A 24,097-nucleotide genomic window follows, 5' to 3' on the forward strand; every position below is an offset into this window, starting at 1 on the left:
GCATGTCCTGTGTCCTACCTTGCTCACTGCTCTTCCCATCTGTTTTGAAGCAATGAGAATTTATTCTGAGACCGCAAGGCTTCCTGCAGAGCATTTATATACCCCAGGGAAAGGCAAACTTTAGTGAGAGCGTAGCCAAGCTATCTTGTAGCACTCAGCTAAGACATCGAGCGCTTGGGGAACCGCCAGCTGTGCCACTTGTGACAGCTCTGCAGACACCTCCGCTTCAGCTGCCAACCACAGTGAAGTGGAAATGAGGAAGGAGAGAACAGAAAGCACAAATATATCCAAGCCCTTTTAGTAACTCTGTCTATCAATTTAAATTTAGTATCAGCTTACTCAAAAGTGAAGTCCAACCTCAGAATACAGCTTTGGTCAAATTACTGACATTTAAATTAAAGCTCATGCAGAATGTTAGAAGACTCTGATGGAAACAGAAGCCGTATGGTTTCAACTCCCACACTAGCGTCAGCCTATGTTTTCTAACCAACTGCCTACGGTTAAGATCCCCAGCTCCTTTATATGCCCTCTTAAACAATGCCAGCCCATGTTTTAAAAGGAGAATAACCTCATTACCACCCCGTTTTTCTACTGAAGCACCCTTGCTGTGAGAAGAAGGGACTGCTCAAGGTGTAGTGCACAAGCTGAAAGTAGTATGGATGTCCAAACCATCTGGCAAAACCGGAGTCATCTCCACCTACCATTTGGGTGATCACCGCATCGCCTAACGCTGATGCTACAGCAGGAAATCTTCACTCCACAAATCACCACATTTAACTATTAAAAGAGAACCAGGCCATCAAGCACATGAGCAAAGTAAAACACATCAGTAATAGTTCAAAAATTCCTGACGCACAACCCAAAAAGCAGAACCAGCATTCAAACGTGGACTTAAGAGCACTGCTGACACGCTTTCCAATTCACGCCACTCACAAATCCAACACAGTAACATAAAACTGTATTAAAGAACCTCAAAACTCAGTTTTGCAAAAGTTTAGCATATTAACATTTCAACAGTTTTACTTCACAAATAAGCCATTTCCTATGTCAGATTATTAATTCTATTACCACAATCAGGAAAACTGTTGACTGCTTTCAATCGCCAAATACAAATAAGGAGCAAGGACGCACATGCACTTAGCCACCGCGCTTGTGCCACACTGGATGGTGCAACTTTCTATCGCGCCTTTTCAAAAACTCTTATCTACAGTCTTTGTGTTGGCAAACTCAGACCCACAACATCGCCAATTTGTGTTACAACACAAAAATTACCATTTTAATGCTTCAGGAATGACTTTGAGTCACAGTTGCGCGTAGCAAAAAGATCACTATGTCTAGTCTTCGGTTTTCAACTCAGCTATGTAAGACTTTCCCAGAATTAGATAGGCTAAAAAGGGAAACACTTAAAATGTATTGGTTTTGCTTTCAACTAACAAGTGTTCCTCCAGGAAACCGTAAGAGATACCCTATAAATTAAGATTTAAAAACCAACCAGTTGTTGATTTTCAACAATGCCCTAGCTCCTCTGTTTAAAGGAGACTCGAGATCTGTTTGGGCTTCACCTTGCTTGTTACAGAAGCCCTAAAGCATCCATCTAAGCTTGCCACAAGCAGAGGAAACAGCCAACAGCACAGTAGTAATGGTTCCTCTCAAAGCATCTTCCCCTGCTTATCCCACATGAAACACTTCCTGTGCCTTTGGCTCATTTCATTTTCCTAGGAATGTGAAATCCACGCTCCATGTCTCTATAGACACACACACTTACATACAAGTATTCACACCGACAGCTGGAATATTTCACAGTCTTTTTAAGTGTTTTGAGCTGTTTTGGTACATAGTTGATAGTCTGACAGTTGTAAAATACGGTAAACTACTTCCTACCCTCAGCAACAATGCTGCTAAACCACCCAAGATGAACTTAAACGCATCACGTTATTTTAATTATTTTTCTAAAGCATTTTATTCTGATGTCAGTACTTGTCATTACAGCAGGATTCTTTACAACAAAGAAAACTATGAAAAGGACCAAAACCTTAAATCTTCTCTCCTGTTAGCCTAATGATACAGGAGATCTCCATACACCTGGCAGCAAAGAAAAAAAATAAATTCAGAGGTGCCTTTTGATTTATAGGTCCAGTGTGGTTTCTTAATAATACAGCTCTCCTAAGCTGTTGCATACATTTAAAAAAGAGTCAACTTCTTCAGAGATGAATTACAGTAGCTGCATCTTTAACTGAAGCTCACATAAATCTCTTCTTTTTTCCTCCAAGAAAACAATTACAAACCATTAAATCACTTTTATATTGCACTATGAAAACAAAAACCTTTAATTTGGGTCATGACATGAACGGTTTTCCACGCCCACCAGAGGACATGCAGGCTGCTTCCCGGCTTCGCTTCCTGCCTGCAGCAACTCTGACTTACCAGCCACTCGCCACAGGTCAGGAGGAATCAGCTGCTCACAGCCTTTCACCTTGCAATTTCTGTTTCTAAAGACAATACGTCTCTTTTTATCTTCTCACTCCTCACAAAAGTCATCTGAAGCACAACCCTTAATACCGCCTTTGTACTGTTTCCCAGGCCTCACGCTTTACTCTCATTCCAACAATAGTTTTAGGTATCCCAAATTGGGTTGCACGTCCATCCATAAAGCTGATCAAACATCTCCTGTACATGCCACGTGAAATCCAATCTAGACTAAAATAGGAAAGAGACTCCAGTACCTGGACTGGAGAAGATCATCTTACCCCTGAAAACCTAGAACTATCAGTGCCCTCAACACTACTTCTCCTTATCCCAAATGCAGACAACACCTATATGACAAAACCTATAGCCTTCCTTCCTCCTTCTCACTGTTTACATTTCTGCAGGGAAAAAGAAAAAAATAGGAGTAGCAGAAACAACAATACAGGACCCTACCTACCCTCTAGAGACTAACTTTTTGTTCTAGGTCTGTTTGCTCACATCTTTCTGCTCTGGCTGGTGCCAGCGGTGCCCTCACACAGTATAGTATTTTCTTACTTTTTTAGCCTACCTCAAATTGTACATACAATGATTGTTTGGAGTATCAGAAAGGGTGCCTCAGCTCTCTGATTTGAAAACCTATTACATTTCACTCAATAAACATCTCTTAGAGCCTCCAACAGCTTGAACCGCCAAGATGTTCAATTCAACCTCTGCTAACATAGGTGGAAACAGAAATCCTGTGAATAACGCAGAGCTTATCTATTGGATTTGCTAACGAAAAAATAAAACTCAAATGTCTAGCACAAAATAAATAAGGAAATAAGAATAGTGCACCATACATACCAAAAGTAGGAAACATATATCCTACCCAGCATGCAAAGTGCACAAGAGCAAGGGCTGGAAAAAAAAAATAATTAGTTTGCCTGCTCATCATGTGTTTCATGAAAGAGCTGTAAGAGCTCCCACACAGCTCCACAGTCTGGGAAACTTCTGAATCTCTTGAACTGCAGCAGTGATGAATCACGTTTTATGTGCACTTAACTCCCAAATAATAAACTTCAAAAGGTTTGATCCTCAGCAGTTCCTGGTGGTGAGAAAGGGACAACTGGTGGGAAGGGGCTGCTGCTCTTGTCCTGCGGGCACGGGGGCTGCCATTGGCTGCCAGTGACATCATTTTATTATTCCGCCTGGTGTCTGCATTTCAGCTTCCCCCTTTCGGGGACCTCCAGACCTCCCACCACTCTGCCAAGCCGAGAGGAGCCAGGCAGCATGCCCCAAGCAGCACACCAGAGCCCGGACCTGCCCTCCCCACCTTGGGGCTTCCCCGCACAAAAGCCGCAGCAACACGGAGGGGCCTGCTGCTTCTGTTACACTGGTTTTCTGAACTGGAGAAAGGGGGATAAGCGCTGGAAGGCTGACCAGGGGTCACCAGCTCATAGCAAGACAGCAAGAGTTAAAGCAAAACTCTTGAAGGTATTTGTTGCAGAAAAAGACCTGAAGAGTGGAAAATGGAAACCATACGCAACGTAACAACGGAGACCCCGTTAACAACACCCATGCACACGCGGAATTATACACAGATACGCAACATGTATGAGGAGCGTACAAGCAGGGCGAGTTCCGGCAGACTGCTCAAGAGCACCCCAGTATCCACCCTGCTGTCAGCATCCCTAAGCGATCTAACACGAAGCAGTCCCACCTCCTGTTTACCCCTCCGCAAGCCAGGCTGCCTTTGTTCCGCCTGAACATCCTGCTTCCCCCTACCCACTCGCCCCTTCTGAACTCCGATGCCTGTAACCTGATACAAAAGAATGTTAATTTCTCAAGTGATTTTATAAAAGCACAGAATGAAAGTAACTCGATATTTTCCCCATCTTGAAAAATATTATTTTATAGCACATACAACCATAGGAAAATATATCTGGTCTACAACAAAGCTTTGGAAAAATAAACTGAAAAATGGGCTGCTCTGCCTCTGTGTACCTACTAAACCGTATGTTTTCTATTTAGCACACACACACTAGGATGTGGGTGCATGCATATATACAAATGCATATATGTATGAATTATTCATGTGCACATGAACACAGATCAATGAGGCACAGTACAAAAATATGTTAACGCTGAGCTTGAGTTCATAACACGGCATGGAGAGCAAGTCATCTCAGACACAGCTTACTGTACTTGCCTAATAATGTATTAAAATGTTTAGACAACACCCACAATTTAAAAATGTTTTATGAACACTTTAAGCAAAAATGATTAAGCAAATACAATCGTGCTCCCAGTAGCTCCTGGATTTACAAAATGCATTTTCTGCACACTTCCAGCACCGTGCATTCGAAACGTATTTCCCGTAAAGCATGCAATCCATGTGTCCTGTGGAAAGAGCGCAACCCTAAAGGAGAGCCAGTCTACAAATCCTGAGCCTGTGACCTATTCCCATGCAGGTCAGACAGGCCAGCATCATGCCACACGGCAGCGTAACTTTCAGACAGGCTGCACTGCTATCCTAACACATCCTATGAAGAAAAGCTTTCAGAAAACAGCTTACACATGAAAGGTAGTACGATATGCCACTATAGAAATTCGAGCCAACGTAACTTTAGTTCTACCTAAATTCATGCACAAAATCACTAGCCTAATCATTTTCACATTATGATGCAACTATTTCTTCTACATTAAGAGAGTATATTTCAAGACACTAAATTAATGTGTTTGGTTTTATTTTAAGAAGTAGCCCCAAAACCCCAGAACTACTTTTAAGACTGTGTCCTAATAGTTTAAGTTTTAATACATACTGCTTCCTACCTCAGCGCATTTTACCAGGACAGTAATTCAGCCCTCCTTAACGGCAAGGAAACTGAATGCTTTTATCTGCAAATGAAGTAACAATGCTATAAAACTGTTCTGCCTTAAACTTCCAGCCAGTCACAAGGTGGGGGGAAAAACGCTGGTGAAATTAAAAAAATACAGAAGTGAGATCTTCTGTTTACCTTGTGTGGTTTGGAATATGGTAGCTCATAGGGGTATTTTCCACCAACTGTGACCTCAGAAATCAAAGTTTCCTTGCTGCCATGTGAGAAATGACTTGAAAAACGCAGAATCTGTTCTCATCAATGCATGTCAGTAGGGGTTAACAGGGTAAACTCCACATGCATCAGGGACAACACAGGTACAGCTCAGTCTGTCTGATCTTCTGCAGCCGACACCAGACAGCTGCCAGAAGATAGATACACTCTTTGCTACTACCGCAAGGGAGTAGGGTCACAGAGCACCACAGCGAGCCTTCTGGCTCGGCAGGCTTTTCCTGACTTCAGCAAAACAGGCTGCAAACATTAAGCAGGACCTAAAACATAACAACCTCTTCATTTATCACACACTTTCCAGAATGCTCTAGAAGCCTAAGTGGTCCATTTTGCACAAAGCAATGCATTTTCATCACTCACAAACACACACATTCTTCCCCCACACGTCTCACAAAGAGCAACCCCAGCAACATCCAGCGCTGCACCTGAGCACACCTTGTAGCAGGAACGGCCTTGGAGAGCTGTTCTACAGTTTCCAGTGCAACGGCACTTCTTTAGCTCCTTTGGCAACGGGAAAATGTTTGCTCCATGATCTGATATAATTTTTTTCAAAGAATTATGAAGTTGAGTTGCTCTCGCTTTGATTTTGGCTATAAGGCTGTAGATGTTCCCAAACCTTTCCTACTAACCACCACAATTTATGATGAGCCTTCATGACATTCCCACAGCCAATCAATTACAAGTGTCAGCCTAAAAGTGATTCAAGGAGGAGGACTGGAGGAGTCACAGCTGCAGGAGGACTCTTCCATCACATGCCAGTGGCAGGAACAGGCAAGACAAGGCATCATGAGCCAGGTCCTATAGAGAGGTCAAACACCACAAGCACGGAAGTTTGCAAATCCACCAGCTAAAATGTAGTTTCTCCACGAAGTACACATGAAGCAAGCTCCCACAATTTATGTGATGAAGTTATACCGGCGAACATCAGTCTCAGGTAGGTTTCTTTTGGAAACCATGCCATAGCAGCCCATCAGTCATCTGTAACAGAGTTTTTTGATTTCAATTCAAAAAAAACTAGAAGGACCACTTGGCCTTTAGGAAAATGGTTCTGAGACTTGTTTTGCGCAGTACTGCCACAAAGTGAAAGGTATTGGAAGCGCTGGGCATTTACTCCCTACTTTAATGTTTTATAGTTTAGTTCTCTTTTGCAAGTGTGTAAAGACTTGTAACTATTAGTATCGCTTTTAACCTACACATCTTCTATGTCACCTGCAAAGAGGGACTCAAGCTGAGAAAAACGTGTTCAAGTTTTGTCATTTATTTAGACCCTCTCCATCAGGATCATCTTCTGGATCCTCCCTAGCTCCTTCCTTCTCTCACTACACCTACAAGGAAAACCAACGAAGATCACGATGCAGTGCATAGAGACATGGTTTAGCAGTGCACTTCGACTGCTGGGTTAATGGTTGGACCTGGTTATCTTAAAGGTCTTTTCCAACCTCCATGACTCTGATTCTGTAAGATCTAACATTTCCAAATGCTACCACTGTAAACCATACTAGACAAAAGCATAAAGGACATGAACGAAACCCCTAGAAGGAGCTTGTGGGTAGCTTTATTTACAATACCAAATGAAGTTCTGTAGAACTGGGGTGTGCGCATTTGTTTTAATAGCAAGACTTTCACCGTAGCACAGGCTACAGGCAGGGGCACCCTTTGCTCTTTAGAAAAGTTTTGGAACAACTGGACAGGAAGAACAAAAGGAAAAAAATACTAACTTCCAAATAAGAAGAGAGGTAAATTCAGTCTCCCCCACCCACTTCCACAAAAACATCAAATATTTTCTTTCATAAATAATTGCAATAGGATGCCGTAGACTTTTCCAAGCAAACAATAGCTAGATTGTGTAATGTTTTGCCCTAGGCAGGGCCTGGGGGGAGGGGGACACAAAGGCTGGCTTTCAGGGCTTGGGGCCTCTCGCTCCTGCTCCATCAGCGTTGCTCCCTTCCTATTCCTTCGCCTTCCCGTGGCATCCCTCTGCTGGGACTTTGAAGTGGCAGCCATCTCAGGCTTCTGCTACAAAAAAAAAAAAAAAAAAAAAAGAAGGGGGGCAGGGGGGGCAGAAAAACAAACAAACAAAAGCTTGTCATAAAACCCCTCAGGCCCTGCCACAGACCTCACACAGAGCAACATTTCCTATTTCCCCAGAAGGGCACCCTACGTTGGGGGTGCTGGTGACCTAAAACAGCTATCGTCACGCACCCACCGACACGCACCCACTTTTGCACGTCTGCCCCACCATGCTGCTCTCCCGGCTGGACAAGCAGCTCCTGAACGAGCACAGCCTCTTGCTTTTCCTTTTTTTTTTTTCCTTTTTTTTTTTAGATAAAAGCTGTCTAAGGGCAGCCACTACAGGCCAGGCAGGGCTGTTCCATGGATATTAAAAGAAAACAATGAAAGACCTTTTCTGCCTATAAGGTGTTTTGAAAGAGTCACCCATTTGAGATGGGAAACCTGAGAGCTGTAATTCCCGTACTGATTCACCTACCTCCTTCACATTAGCAATTAGAAAACAACCTGCCCCAGCAACATCAAAGGAGCACCAGTGCTCCCCAGTACCCAGCCAGCCACCACAGGCACTCCCGCCTGCTTCACGTCGCAGACAGCGCTGCCAGGACACAGCTAGTGAGGAACCCAAACCCCAGCTACAGGTCTAACCGTCCCGGGGCTCCAGCCAAATCACTTCTTCCAAACAGATTACTCAGCTGGCTACCCCACCTCGTAGATAAGCACGTTCAAAATGTATGCATACATGCATATATATGTATATGTCAACTGCATCAGGAAGTACGCAGGCTGGGAAAAGACCAAGCCGAAGTAAGAGGAGTGCCCAACCCTGCCTGCCTGCAATGTGCATTAATTCTACTTAGCACTAGCAGCCCATGCTAGCCCTGTCTCAGCACTGTAATCTCCCCAAAGCTAAATGTTTACCATAGTACACTATTTATATACAACATAGAATATTACTCTGTGTAAACCAAACATAATAGCATTAAGTCAGCTATGACACCAAATAGACTGCTCTTTATAACAAATGAAAGCAGAGTACACACGGCCAGTTGTAAGAGCACAGATAGTTACGCCAAGTTTGCATTAAATCAGGTTATTTTGTTTGCTTTTTGAAGCGCATCAGAAAGACTGCAATAAATGCACCGGTGCAGGTAAACTGATCTGAACTATACTTCCAAACACCCACCACACTAGGCATAAAGAAAACAACAGGTGCTAGCCAACAGCAAATAACCCGAACTTACGCAAAATGCCTGCTTCAAAACTCACAGAAAAAACAGAATATACAATAAAAAAACATGGTCAGAAAACTTGCCAAGCTGCATCTACGAATGGAGACAGTGCCTGCTTTTCTATAAGCTAAGGCATAAAGAGGCATACAGAAAATGGGAAAAGCTAATGGAGCAAAACCACCTTATCACTGACCTTATCTGGTCATGCTTTTAAAAACATGCTTTGAGACATGACAGTGTATTTGAAAAACGTTCTCCTCTTCTACAAGAGAAGAATTTCTTTAAGTCACTCCATAACCACAGAGCACACTTGAGCATCTGAAGGCTGACAAGTCCCTCCTTGCCCCACATCAGGGCTGTCTGGCTTCACCTCCGCCAGCCCCAGCAAGGCAGCATTGGCTCCTCGGTACCCACCATGACCCCTGGAGATACTTCAACCCCAGTTCCTGTCCACTTGATGACATTAACCCTTACAACATGTTGGAAGTTTGGATGCCCATACCAAGTAAACTAGTAGAGACTCAACCAAGCTTCACTAAGGCATTTAAAAAAAAGACAAACCACAAACAACAACAGTTCTCTATGAAAGCACGATTAGGTTTTTTCGGTCAGAACTATTTTCCCAGCTCTCTACACATGCATTTCTATTTTTAACTTCAGACTCATTACTGATAATTTGCAGAGAGATTTAAACCACCACCCATGAACCAAGTACTAACATGTTTCCACAATACACATATGTAAGAGCTTAGTTTGGGAGCACGGTGATTCTACCCGTTTCCCTCTTCTCAGGTAACAGAAGGTTCTGGGTGAAGCTGGAACTTTTACAGGTATATTTGACAGATATAGTAATATCATGTATATATTAGAGTGAAAGACAAGTTGGATAAAAACAGTGTTCCTCAATGGACTCTACAGGTAACCAAATTAATCAAAAACTGCTTCAGAGTTTCATTTAAGAAACTACTTCAAACAACCCCTGTCATGACAAGCTCCAGCCTGGGCTCAAGTAAATCCCCTGCCCCTAATTCAGGCTTAGTAAAGAGCCAATTAATATTTATTTTAAACAATAAAATTATATAAAAAACAATTTAAAAAAAAGTTTTAAAACTATGAATTTAGCAAGGCTGCCTTCCTTTTCCATTTCATAAATAGAGTGATTTGACAATATGCAATGGCCTGCATTACAATGCATTAACTCATCAGATGGTATGCAAGCACTGCAACGTAGAAGTGTGAGTAGAACAAAGGGCACCTTCACACGGGACTTTCCATACTTGCATTGCCCAAGTTCAAAAGGTTATCTGGACATCACAAAACCCTAAGCACAGTTAGAAATCACAACAGCCCATCCTCCTGTCTTGTTCTGCTCGTGGTGCCTGGGAGAGTTAGGGTGAGGCAGTCACACAGTGCAGTCACACCTCCCACCAACGCAACGTGAAGGAGACAGAAACACTCTCCATCTCCAAAGCCAGCCTTCACCAAAACAGCTTCTTGGACAGAGGTCTGCAATCCTACAAGTTTGGGCATAAAACTTTACTGAGCTTGGGAGAAGCACTTACTTTTCCAATTAACACCATGCTTAGTAGTAATAAAGATTTTTGTTAGAGACTCTTTATTATAGCTCCCAAAAAATTGAATCTTGTATCAGAATTTTGTAATGCGCTTCTTGGTTTCTGACATGACACTTGGAACACAAACTCTCATATGCACAGGTAGGCAAGTTATCAGCAGAAACAAAGACAAAACAAAATATGAGTTAGAATTAACACCTGCCAATGGTCGCTCATGATTCATAAAACCTAGGCACTAGTGATCCCCTGGATTTTCAATGGAAAAGATTACAATTTTCCATGAAAAAAATGAAAGCCATTATCCAGATCTCAACATGAATGTTCAGCATCTACTGGTGGTCTCTTCTGTTCTTTTTTGGTGGTTTGTTTGGGGTTTTTTGTGGTTTTTTTTAAGTATTATTACCAGTTAAAGTTACATCACAAGTGGTATCCACATTTACCAAACATACCATCTCAAAACATCACTAGAAGTTAAAAGGTTTCAGTGCAAGCATTACCTTAACATTCTGAGGAAAATGTGTGAGGTATAAATACTTCCTACTGCAGGGGTCTCAGCTACGAGTTAAATAAAAAGATACAGGTGTGCATGGAAAATTTTTATGTATTTCTAATATTTATAAAAGTGTGTTGGAAAAAGACTGACTCCACTTCCAATAGCTAAGAAAAAAAAAACAAACATCCAAATGAATAATGAAGCAGATTTCTGCCTACTCCTACTGCTTTTTGCTTTTTTTACATGTTCACTACACTTTAAAACACATTCAGGAAACTCACGAGCGCTTTACGAAAAGCATTTAGTTAACAAAACATTTCATTTCTGACACCAAATTCCGTACTTCCTAAAAACCTTTATCCAGAGATCCTAACTAATATTTAGATGCAAGGCACACCTTATACCACCTCCGTTCAGCACAGGGATTGAATCCTTTAAATGAAAGGCTACACGTGTGCTGTTCTTGACTAGTGGGAGTCTGGGCTTTACAAGGCATCTTATTGTGAGGACAGGTTCTCTCAAGATTCTCCAATCCAATTTCTAAACCAAAAAGATAAAGATAAGTATCTGAGCATTTGCAATGCTTATCTGCTAGCTGCTCTTCTGTTCATTTCTGCCTTGATGTTCTGTAGGCCTTCACAATGAATGTCTGCCTAACTCTAAAGAAAACATCGTGGTTATGCAAGTTAAAATACCTCCACACGTACAGAAAATTTAGAAGGAAATCTCCAGTGTTTCTCCGGAGAATGTAGAAACTACATCTCCCTTACTTACATGTGGTGCAGCCCTTTGACAACACTGACAAGAACCTCCTACATCTCTGTGCATGACCAGTGTTATGGTCTCCATTAAGTTTGCCCTTAACTTGCATGCACAAATTGCCAGAAAAAGACGTAACTTTCTCTTGTAACTTAATTTTTTTAGTTCGACTACTTAAGAGCTAATTTCTTGGCATGCTTTGTTTCTGTGAACTTGTAGGGTGAACTACTTACCACAGCAAGAAGCTCCTCACCTTTCTCAATCAAGCACAGCCCCTTAGGTAGCACTGTTTGACCTGGTAACTTTCTTTCCCTCGTGATCCCGGTGTTTTTCCAGCTCTTAACGTGTTGCCTTACTAATACAACTCTCGATGTCCAACAGCAAGATAGAGTATTTAGCCTAGGTTAGGACCATGTGCTTAGGCCTATCTGAACGTGGAAACCCTGTTTTGCAATGCAAGGTAGTAGTTTGTGATTACATAGCGCGGTGCTCTCCTTCAGAGGCAGGTACCTTGCTAACAAAAACACTTGGGGTACAAAACCAGAAAGACTGTGCAGCAGCTCGTAGCCAACCTGCAATACAAGCTACACTCTGTGCAAGCCTGGCAACCCAAGGTTTTTATAAACCACTTCAGACCCACAAATACAGTGCCAGCTGGGAGAGGGCAGATCGCATGTTTAAGCTTTATAACGAAGTGAGAAGGTAAGATACAGCAGCTTCTGCAAAACACCTCCTAATGACAGCCCACACAGCCATTACAGAGGCCAAACATATCAGCTTCCCACTCAGCAAAGCTGCCAGAACTGAACTCAAAGCAAAATTTATATAAATGGAACAAACAGTATCATATTCAACTATCACTTATGACTGCCTTCACTTTGAGAGCAAGTAAACCAAAAGAATTTTGAATTGCCAGAAGAAGGGGGGATGTCCTTTCCCACCCTCACAAACAGAACAATCCTTCTGTTACCCCATTTTGAAATTTCTCAACACTCGAAAGCAGCTCTGCAGCCATAAGGACTTGCAGCATTTCAAGATAGTAGTTTCTTATCCCTAAAAACAAATCAATGCACATAACTGAATGCTCTTAACATTAATTCTCCTTGTCTTCACACCCCAAATGTCATAAGCTTCATTAGCATCTTATTCCCTGTATTCTTCTTATTGCCCCTTATTCGTTAGATCAAAGACTTTACTGCGAGCATATCAGAACACTAATTGAGGAGCATTAGTATCATACATGGAGAGCATCCTGGAAACTCACACTGCCCTTCCAAGTTCAAACTAAATCCCTACAATAACACGTGGCATTATCTTACCAATTGACACATTAAACAGAGTAACATGGTGACCACTATCTGGATGTTTTCAGGTATTATGTGTAGTCATGCTCAGTCTTGGGGTTTCTAGCATTTGAGACTAGGGAGGAAATGTTTCCGTGAGCATCAAAAAAAAGGTTGCTTATACATTGGATGTTTGTCAGATGGAAAAGGCTTGTGCATCTAATACTACTTATTTTTTACTTTGGTGAAGGGATGAGCTTACAGAACTTAAAATTTCCAGCACTTTGTTCTTAAATTAAATGATACTACTGGAGTCAACAAGTTAGATCACACTTGTCTCGCACCCAAAATATATAGAAAGATACCACGACGAAATAAAGAGGGTGGTGCAAATAAAAACAAATGTTCCATGAATAAAAGCATTACCTAAGAGCCAGCTTCCCCTCTCAGTATTTTCAAGAAATTTCTATGAGGATTTGCAGAGTTAAAGATAAGGACCAGAAGAGAGATAACAGATGGCAATGGAAGGAAAACAGCATTTAATAACTTGATACGGTACATTCAGTACTCTAGTACATTAGAAGAAATCCAGAGACAACTTCCACGTGCATGTTGCTTGGTTCCCTATTCATGAACAGTAACATGATCAAGGGCTCATCACATAATATGTAGTTTTGTATCTACCCGTCTCTGTTTTAGCAGAGAAGCGTATTATTCAGTTCCCGTCTTCCAGACCTTGATTATTGTTTATAAAGAGGCAGCATCCCAACCCCTACTGGAAGAGGTACCACTTCAAGTGACAGAGATGGAGACAAACAACCAGCAGGAAGGAAATGCTGTATACTGTGTTGGTTTAAGATTTCACACACTGTGTGTTTATAGAGTTTGAGCTTCACCCCAATTCCCCCCTCTCAGCTGCCAGATAACGCACAAAAGGCCAATGCCTACTAAACTTGCATTTACTTTCATGTTTCCGGAATCTATCCAAATAGTTTATTATTTCACAAACCGTTCAACCACATGGAGGTAGGGGGTAACAGTTTGTAAGCCAGTTGGCTCAGGCAATTACCCACCAAACAGGGCCTTCCTGATAGGTAAGGTCCTGTAAGAAGAGACTTTGAGCAGCTCTGCCTCAACACTACCTTGCCACCATCCTGGGCTCCTCATCCCACAGAGAACCCATGCAAACAAAAGCTATGCCTTCAGTGAGAGGCACCTAAGCTAGTAACATACTGCTTGCAAACGTCCAGCGTTGAACTCTTTTTGTTTCTGTTGTGGGGTTGGTTGGTTGTGGGATTTTGATGGGGGTTTTGTTGTTTTGTTTTTTCCAAGGCTGCATTTCAGAGCTCTGTGTTTTTGGAGAAGCAGCAGACATTCTCCTAGTCCTGCCAAGCAACCAAAATATCACTGGTCAACACCCTTCTCTGCCATCTCCACAATCATCACTTTTTTGTTTGCTTTAATTTCCCAGGCTACAAGTCGAGGCTTTCATAGGCAATACACTGCAGTTGAGGTAAAGGCTGGAGATCCTGCGTTCTTCTTTACATTACCAGCCTCACTGCCCTGCTAGAAACACTACTGAAAAACACAGCTACTTCTGCCTAACCAGTTTATCCTGGTCCACCCAAAGGAAGAAGTCAGTCTGTCATGGCAGGCACTGACAACCTCTATTCCTGGGCCCCCATGGTTGTTAATTCCAGAGCTAGAGGCACATGAGTGTCTACCCTGAAAACCAGCAGCGAGCAAAGACAAAAAAACAAAAAGCACATCTTGATCCACGCATCAGTATTACAGCGCTACAGAAGAAAAATGGAATAGGTCTGAACCTGTACCTGGAGAACTGAAACATGAAGATATTTTGCATCCACATAGCAGGGATACCAACAGACACACAAGAGGCAAAGCTGTGAGCTGCATGTGTTTGGGCTGTGGAGGAAAGAGACACGCAGGGGAGACAAAACTGCCATAAACTTTTGCTGAAAACAAAATTCATTTATTTCTGAACAGAACTCCTTCAAGACCGTGTTACAGGAGCAAATTCCTAAACAGCACTGAAAAACTACGTGAACTGTACAATCCAAGGCTGCCATAGCGTTTTGTGCTGCCCTTCCCATGAGCCTGCTTCACAGAGTTTAGTCTTTCAGTGAAGTCAGGGTTTTCAAATTTTGATAAAAGACCCTCATCCTTGGCCGTGACATGTCAAGTCCCCAGTACAGTTATGATTATTTGAGAAAGACAAACTGCAAGGTTATTGTAGATGGGGCCAGTTTTAACCAAAGCAAGTCACCCCCAATTGTAAGCAATTGCAGTTCTGACCCACACCCAAGCTCATCTTTTCATTTGTGAAGAACACATGAGCATGGAGACAAGTAACAGTAGTCTAAAAAACAAAACAAAAAAAAAGGGGGGGGAAACAACCAAACACCACACAAACAAATAATACTCAACCCCGCTCCAGCAACTGCAACACAGTCTACGCGTCCATGTGACCACAGAACACAGATGCACTTACCAAGCCAAGCCAGCACCTCCCTAACTGCACTTGTCCCTTCCAAGGTCACTTCAAAAAGCTCTCTAGGCTACCTGGCATAGCTTAAGCTGCTGTACAGGATCTGCTCTTAAATAAATACATATATTTAAGAACCTTTTAGTACAATGCCAGCCATTTCTCGTGTTTATTATGTTTCTGTTCACCCAGCTGCACCCAGACATGCTTAGTAGAAAATACAGCTGTGTAGAAATCCCACTAAGGAGAACAGTTACATTTTTAATTACCTCCAAGGCAAAGATTCCAGCACACAAAAACACAGAAGGGCCATGTTTTGCTTTGGTGGTAGGTTTTGGTTTGGTTTGTTTTTTTAATTAGTTTTTAGAAGTGCTCAAGTCAGTGGCAATTTAAAAATTCCTGCAGTAGCTTAGAATCAATGAAACCCCAGAACAATCCATAATAATACCATACAATATCACCTTATTTATCAGCCCACCGCTGCCGAACCACAGATAAAATTCTGCCCCAGACATAAATAAGCGAGGGCAAATATACGTCATGCAAGAAAACCTCTGCAATGAAAGAAATCTGTGAGACAAGCAGAGATACAGATAACATGTTTTTTTATGTTCAAAACAACAAACTGGTCTGGAAGCATTGCAGTAAGCGTGTATGCTACAGGAAAAAGAATTCACATAGAGATCACATAGGGATATTTTAAAACCAGATGCACTGAAGATACCAGAGGACTGAGTTTCTTCTGAAACGTGTGAACTGAGAACTGTATGCAAGCCAGTAGTTTGTGCAGCAAGGTCACAGCTCCACATACCTACACAGACTGCACAAGCGGCCAGCCTTGGCCCTTTCCACATGGTTTCTCTCTGAAAAATTTGAATAGTTCATCAGTTTACCCCATGGGATCATTTTGAATCTTTAATTTTGTTATGTTCAAGCTGCTCAAATGGAAATCACCTAACAAGCACAGAATAGAGGCTTAGTTCATACTAGATATAAAGGTTAGAAAATCCAGGATTTCCCCTATGACCTTTTAGTCTTCATTTAGTCTACCACTGGCAACAAATGAATTTAATTTCAAGAAAAAATAACCACAAAATAAAATAATATGTATTTTCCACATAACAAAAATAACTGACAATGGTTATGGGTTTGTTTGTTTAATAATATATTAATATGAGGAAACTAAGAGGTATTTTCCTTCTTTGTTTCAGCTCAGTTTCACTACGTAGCTTATAAAACCCCCAAAGAACATGTCTGAAACTGCAAAGCCACAAACACATCCCTCCCCACTTCCCTTCCCAAATCCTAGTCCCTAACGTGCAGCTAGGTAAATCTCAGAGAAGGAGAAAGGAGTTTTATTAGCAGAGGGCTCAGAATTGGAGGGCAACCACTGAACATTGCCTGGAGCTAAACCTCTAAAGTTACTCTTTGGCTAAGTGTGCCTGCCTTTGATCGGCGGAGTTCAGAGCCCGCTTACTAACCTCGACAGGAAGAGCTCACTTACGTGGTGCAAGATGAGCCCTTTCCTACACTTTCTTCATCAGTTTTATAAAAGTGGCATACTGACAGGCTTTGCACACTTCCAAACATTAAAAATAGCTAGGCAAGAATTTACAAGCAGCAGTATCGCTAACGACACAAACCATCTACCTCCCAAACTGTGGTTTTTTTCTGAGCCAGGTCCGCAGGAGATCACAAGGTTCCTGCATCAAGAATATCTCCTGAACCAAACCCGATAAGCCAAGCCTCGCAAAATACTTAAGAAGCATGTGCTTGGTTGAGCATCCTACCAACATAAATGATACAGAACTGCTGAGAGACAGACTGAGAAGGTCCTTCCAGAAAAGAAACCCAAAACATTCCGCTATCTTCCTTGTTTATAGAAAACTTAACTAAAAACTGGCCCCAACAAACTCCCTGAAACATTCAGAGCAGGATTTTGCACATGACTGTGCAGCACTTTGGTGGGATCATATTAAATACTTCTGCAGCCTACATTCACACGGTTAACAGTGTCAATTTGGTTGACTCTCAGGGAAAAAAAAAATACGCAAATAACACTATATGCAGGCTGGGGTGTAAGAACAGCCAAGTCTGCCTGGTTCTACAACTCAAAAGCTTTCAGTCTGCTGGGTCTTGAAGGTGCAACTCCTGTGTTCACACTATGCCCCAAGTACCTAATTCTTTACATGGAAGCTGATTTCTGCACTATGTTCCATTATTTGTGTATTGCTCATCATCAAAAAAACTAATATAATCTGCAGACATCTTTTGTAGCAACTTGAAGTCTCATTCCAGTTGCTATTAGCCAGCCTTTCATAGCCCACAAGCCTCTCAAGTCATCTCAGCTTACTCATCCCGCAAGGCTTTTCTTCAGACAGAGATTTGTGTCTACATTAATGGATGTGAGTCACAAAGAAGCCCTTAACTCCAGTACCCAAAAGGATATGGATCTTTGGGAACCAGATTACTTCATTTTCCATCATTAGAAGTTTATCGCCGCTTGCTTTGCTATCACCAGAATGAGAAGTCGTCTGGCCAGATTTTGCTCTGAGAAGAGGAGCTCATTTCAGCCCTGTCTGCCACAACCAACGGTGGTGTTTCCACCTTCCCCTCGTTCAGCAACAACTGCCATCAGCCATCAGAGCTGCTCAACGCCTTCAACCAACAGTTCAGCACTTGTCTTCAAAATGTAAAATGTCTAACCGGTTTAAAAATTACTTTACAATCCTAGTACTAACAGGAAGAAAGCAAGATGATCTTTTCCCCCCTACCCCTGGGACAATTTATTCCCATTAGATACGATTCCCAAAGGATCACGTACAAAAACCCAGGAAGTTAGTTTCCCTTCACCACACTTCCCAACCTTTTCATCAGTTTCTCATATCCAGACAAATAAGCCGTTTTAAAGTGTCTTTCTGAACTCACATGCGAGCCTGGAGACCCCTGCCCTTCACTGAGATTTTCCTTACTGGAATACTGCCCCCCTACATATATTAGGCACACCAGAATACATACAGTTTTAAATATCTCTTAGAAAATTACCATTTACTTAGCACAAGGTTAATTGGATTAAATCCTAGCACATCCTCAGATGTCTTCAAAATGCAAACTTCTTCGGAAATGACAATAAAAGGGTTTTGTTTGTTGTTTTAATGCAGCATACACTACCCTTTAGTTCAGTATGGTTAGAAAAGAGACTGAGCTGTTAGTCAGGGGGACGGTGAGCAGCAGCATCAACTTGCCACTAACTGGCACAAACACGTTCACTCCCCTACAGCTGATAAATGACCACTGCAGTGGAAATTACTTGTAAAGCTTCCCATCTAGGCTAGGAGGATGAACTTACATATGGAGTATTTTTGGCCGCTTTATGGCGGTTCTTAAGAGACTGGTTACAGAAAAACACTGCACTTAATATACTGTAAGTGGAAAATGACTAATTATGTTTTGAGACTTCAAAAGACAGGAAGAACAACAGCTAACACCACAGCTTTATTGGGGCAAATGAAAACTGCAAGACAATATAAACTCAACCAAGCGCTGCCTCAGTATTTTTTCAAACCACTGGCTTAGCTGTCAAGGCTGAGGAGATACCCTTGATGTTGTAACTTGTCATCTCTTATGGACCTGGCTTGGGTTGTAAAAAATAAAACAGAATTTGGTAAGTAGGTGGTTTGTGAGTTGGCATCAGTGATATCAGTACTTGTAAGTAACATTCAGTATTTAAAAAAAACAACAATAATTTAACTTGCGGGCCTTAAATTAAAGGGGGATGCTGCACTGGCTTTAAAAAGCTTACTGCTGGTAATTAGGTTTCTAGTCCTGAACAGCCTCCACTGTTACAGCTCAAACAAGCATCTTTAACTGAGTTGCCCATCTCTTTGTGTTTTTGTTTTGATAGAGGCTCAATTATGCTCAGGACAATGGCCTGTCTCTTCATTTTGCTGTGAATAGGAAGCAAGGGTGCCATTGTCACCCGGCTTCAATTCAGTCACAACAAAGGGGTCTGAAGTGCTGAAAATAATGGGCTACCTAGAGTAGCTCGAAGGAGGAAGGAGGGGGAGCTCTGCACTAGCCACTGTCCCCCTGCATCCAGCCCTCCCAGTGCCTCAAACCAGACCGATGCTTCCTCTGGCAAGAGCCCTTGTCAGGGGTGGTGATGCAGGACAGACGCAGGGCGCTGCTGGCGGGGGGCACAGGAGGGGAGCTGAACCATGAGGTGTGCAGCTCTGCCCCACACTTCCTAACGGTGGGAAAAGAGAAATCGAGTAGCTGTGCGGTTTGTTGATTTGTGTTAAAAAGCAAAACCCGAAGCCATGACCTTTAGCATATGGGTGGGCTCCAGGGCGGAAAGGGAAAGACACACAGGAAGGCAACAAGATGGAAGAAAAGTAAATCACACCACAGATTCAGTGAGAAAAAAAGGAGGAATGCGTTTTGTTTAAAGAAAAACGGGGCACAGTATTATTAAAATACAGCGTCAGTTACACTGAGATTGCAAGGAGTGAATGAAACCTAGTAGCAGGCTGTTATTGTAGCCGAAATCCCCTCCTCCCCCTTCTGGTGCCTCATTCATAAATGGCTGCTCGGGCGCTCCCGGTACCGGTGCGCACACGCAGCCACGCGTGCCCCTCGCTGTCACCCAGCCGCAGGGACCAAACTCGCGTTAAGCAGCATTCAGTTACTTTTCCACGGTCGTTCCCTCTCCCTCTCCTCTCTCAGGCACCTTCCTCAACCTGGAATCCAGGACGGTGGGAAGCCTTCGCAAGCTTCCAGCAAGCGCAGCTTTAGGGCTGGCACCCGGCGATGGAGGTGCCCGCGCCCCGGACCGGAGGAAGGGCAGCAGGTTCAGCCCCTGCCCGCCTGACTCCTCAAAGCTTGCCTTTGTCCTCGCTCTGTGTAGGGGGTTGCTAAGAAAAGAACCTTTAGATAGATGTGATGTATATAGAGACAAAAACTAGACAAGACTTCAAGAAGAAATCATCACCTCGCATGTTGCTAGCTTAAAGGCAATGAAAAAGCTTTCCTATGCATCCCCATCCCGCATGCACGTATAGCTCTTACCACTCCTTACGTTTGTCTTGGTGTTTGCAGCTCAGAATTCCATCAGAACATTTTAAATCGGTAGAACAAGCCTCAAACGTGTCATAACAATATCAGTACTAATAAATCATAAGTAATACAGTATACTGTTTGTAGTTACAAAGGGGAATTTCCAAAATGTTAAAAAAAACCCCAAAAAACAACAGAAAACGTGCACAGGAGTGAGGAAGATGCAAAAGGAAGGTAAAGGACCTACCTGTTATGCTTAGGATTTACACAGATGTAGGAATGATAACAAAAACTTCTATAAGCGTTGCCCAAAACTTGGGTAACTAATGATAGATGGTATAGGAGGGCAAGGCCTAACCAAGGACCTTATTTCATTACCAGAAAATGAATTAACTTATTGAAATTGTCACCATCAGCATGAGTTATTAATTCCTGATTCTCCTGCTAAACAAACATAAATTCCTGCTGAACAATGAACAATTCTCCTGCTAAACAGTAAATCAGGAGTTTTAATCCACTTTTTACAAAGCTATTTAATAACAGACTTACTTTTACAGCCAACTTTCCAGGAAGGTAAGTAATTCCCTTAAGAAAACAGTTCCTTATTCCAAATTTTGAATAATTTGACAATGTAGAAAATGACAAATGATATCTCTCTTCCGTTTTGCTAAACCTCCAGAGGGGCCCCCAGCCCGAACAGCATGCCACTGAGAGCAGGCATCTGACTGACTCACAAGCAGGAAAAGAAGGTCTGCCCTGTTAATTTGTTCATTTTAAATATAGAAGAAAGTAAGGATCACATTTACACTAGTGGGAAAGTAGGTATTGCAGAACTAATCCCAGATCCCTACAACCTTTATCAGCAAAACAATCTTCTCTTTAGACTGAGGCAGGGGGCCTTGAAGTAACGCAAGTTCAAACTTGAATCAAATGGATTAAAGGTGCAGGTATTTCATTGTCAACATTTCATAAAAGTGCCCACAGAATACTTTGAGATGATGCAAGAGCCTAAGCAGCGATCCATCATCTCGCAGGCATTTCAAAAAAAAGCAGGGTTTCCAAACCTTTAGCCAGATAACCGTTACCACATCTGACCCACCTGGATGTATTCAGTTACCAAAAAGAGGCAGTAAATCTCCGGAGAGATGACTGTTTACTCCATGTACATATCCATCAGCCCAGAGTCACAAAAAAGGCACCCAAAAAATGCAGGAGCTGTCTCCACCACTCCCGCCTCTTATCACCTCCCAGGTTCAATTCTTTCTTGTCACACACCCATGAAATCTGGAAGACTTTTTTTACCCATAGTCATGGCCTCTGAATAGCAGACATATTGTTATGAGATCCAAATACATAAACCACAGCTGGCATATCTCCCAAAAAAAACCTATTTGTAAAATATTTTGAGAGTTGCCTATATAAGTCTAAAGCATACTTCTGGGGTGAAATTCCCACTGGTATTTGATGAAAACCATTTGCAACTGTTGTTCCCCACAGGTGTGATCACCAAGGATTTTATAGTCCAGAATAAATGGTTGAACCCACAAGCTCTGCAGGAGAACATTTCTTGATGAATACTCCAGCACCAATTTTCTATGGACATGTTTTCCATTTATATTTATGTTTTAATTAAAACAGGACTCACACAGACAGAAAATTCTTAGAGTAGAACTGTAACACTGAACATGTGGGTACATCACCTGTGCCTCCTGAAGTACAGGGCACTTCAACAGCAAGGAGGAAAAAAACCTCCATGCATAACTCACTAAGCAGAACACATTCCTGTATCATTACTTTAAACAGAATAAGAGATAAATCAGGGGGTAGCACCCATTCAGCTGCTTGTTTGGCCTGATTTGTCTAGACTGATTTTTTTGTTTGGCCAAGACACACACACCAAACAGTTACACTTTCTCAATGCCCAAGGCCACATGCCTTGAGCTAAGCTATTGTGCAGTAACCACATTTTTAAAGTGCCAACTAAAGTTAGCACTAATATTTTATTTTTGTATGTGTATGTATATATACACACATAATGCATATATACACTCACTATATATATGTGTATATATATAAAAGAAGAACCACTTTTATGAGAAAAATACAACACTGATCAACCTTTTTCATAGCACTGCCTTGAAGCTTTGTTGTACATAAACCCATGATCATTGCTGCATAGCACACATTTCAGGACACCACCTAGTCAGAGAAGTTGCTTGATTTTCCTGAAATTTTGTGCATCTGCCCCCAAAGTAAGTGCTTTGGCAGAGGTATTATGCAATGAGAGAAAAATCTCTGGAGAGCCTCAGAGGTAAGTGAAGCAGCCTGTTCAAATCACAACACTCCTCACCACCCCACCCCATCCCCCAAGAGAAACCAGAAACAAAAAAACAAAAAACAAAATAAAACATACCAAAAAAACCCCAAAACACCCCAACCACACACAAACAAAAACCAAATCAAACTTATGGAGTATGGTACCCTTTAAACCTCTGCAATACCCTGCTCTTTAGTATCAAAAGCAGATCAAACTTTTCAGATAAACAATACATTTGGTTGTTTTTGTAACCTGTAAATCACAGTTCTTCCTCTAGCTCGTGAATCAGATAATTTCGGTATGGAAAGTATGACAATCTGAAAGAGTCACTCTCTGTCTTAACCTCAGTCCTCCACAACTTCAAGCTGCACAGAGATATGCTTTTTGTCCTGGAAGGTCCACAGGATAGCCACATCACATGTACCCAAACATCACCAGCCACAAACCACTCCCAAACACCTGATAGCGAACTGAAAACTTCTAGTACAAAAACTAGAAGCCACAAACTGCAAGTGTCAGTGATTATATCTTGCAAAAGGAAACTTGGTCTCAAATCTCAGCAATCTACCAAGACTCAAGACAACATTTAGCAACAGAAATAACTTGTTCACCTTGAACCAGAAACTCTCGAGAAGCCAGCTTAGTATTTAGTAGTCATCAAAAATATTAAGTTTTGCATCCAGCCAGAAAGCCCACATATTTTTCTATTTTTTTTTTCCTGGGGGTGTCAGCTCGAAGTCTCTTACATCGACTGAGCACTGGCTTCTGACTAGTAAACCAGCTTCGACACATTCTTCTTCCACTTAAACATCATTATGTACCTCCTTGGAACTTCACCATGATCAAAGTCCTCACTAAAGAGCAAAAGAAAATGACAGACAGGATGTACACTTAGAACTCCAGTTTGTGCTGGCAAAACACGATACCATTTACATTTCATTTCAGACCAGTTTCTCCAAAAAGTAACCACCACAAACCATATTATGTTCATTTTGACAGATGGGGAAAAAAAAAAGGATATGATACACAAAAACAGGAAAGCAAATAAGTTTCCATCTCTATCAAGAAATAAGAACTTTGCTTTCTGTTAGCAAAGATAGAGCAGCTAAAGACAGAAGTAAGGAATTAACATTTCCTGTCACACTGACAACAACCGGTAGCGTCAGAAGGTGTACAGTTAGGAGCCAGACTTTTCTGCAAAATACTGGAGAGATCACATGCAAGAATCAAGCAGTATCAGCTGCTTCCCGTGTCCAAACACTGAACTCCTGAGCACAGTGCTCGAGTCACAGCTGGAACAGGAACTTCACTTA

General features: G+C 42.0%; 1 protein-coding gene across 6 annotated transcripts in view; it reads right to left on the minus strand.

Moving 5' to 3' along the window:
• IGF1R (insulin like growth factor 1 receptor) overlaps nucleotides 1–24,097 on the minus strand; it is a 188,642-nt gene that overhangs the window by 82,359 nt on the left and 82,186 nt on the right. Inside the window, exon 1 of one of the 6 annotated variants that reach the window (XM_080397197.1) lies at nucleotides 19–24,079. The exons of the other annotated variants lie outside the window; for them this stretch is intronic. Within the exon in view, the coding sequence (XP_080253323.1) occupies nucleotides 19–94 (76 nt within the window). The 5' untranslated portion in view covers nucleotides 95–24,079. Of the gene's footprint in view, nucleotides 1–18; nucleotides 24,080–24,097 lie in introns of those variants that run through there. 6 annotated transcript variants of the gene reach the window in all.

The sequence above is a fragment of the Falco punctatus genome, assembly GCF_963210335.1.
Source record: "Falco punctatus genome assembly, chromosome: 7".
NCBI classification, from domain to species: domain Eukaryota; kingdom Metazoa; phylum Chordata; class Aves; order Falconiformes; family Falconidae; genus Falco; species Falco punctatus.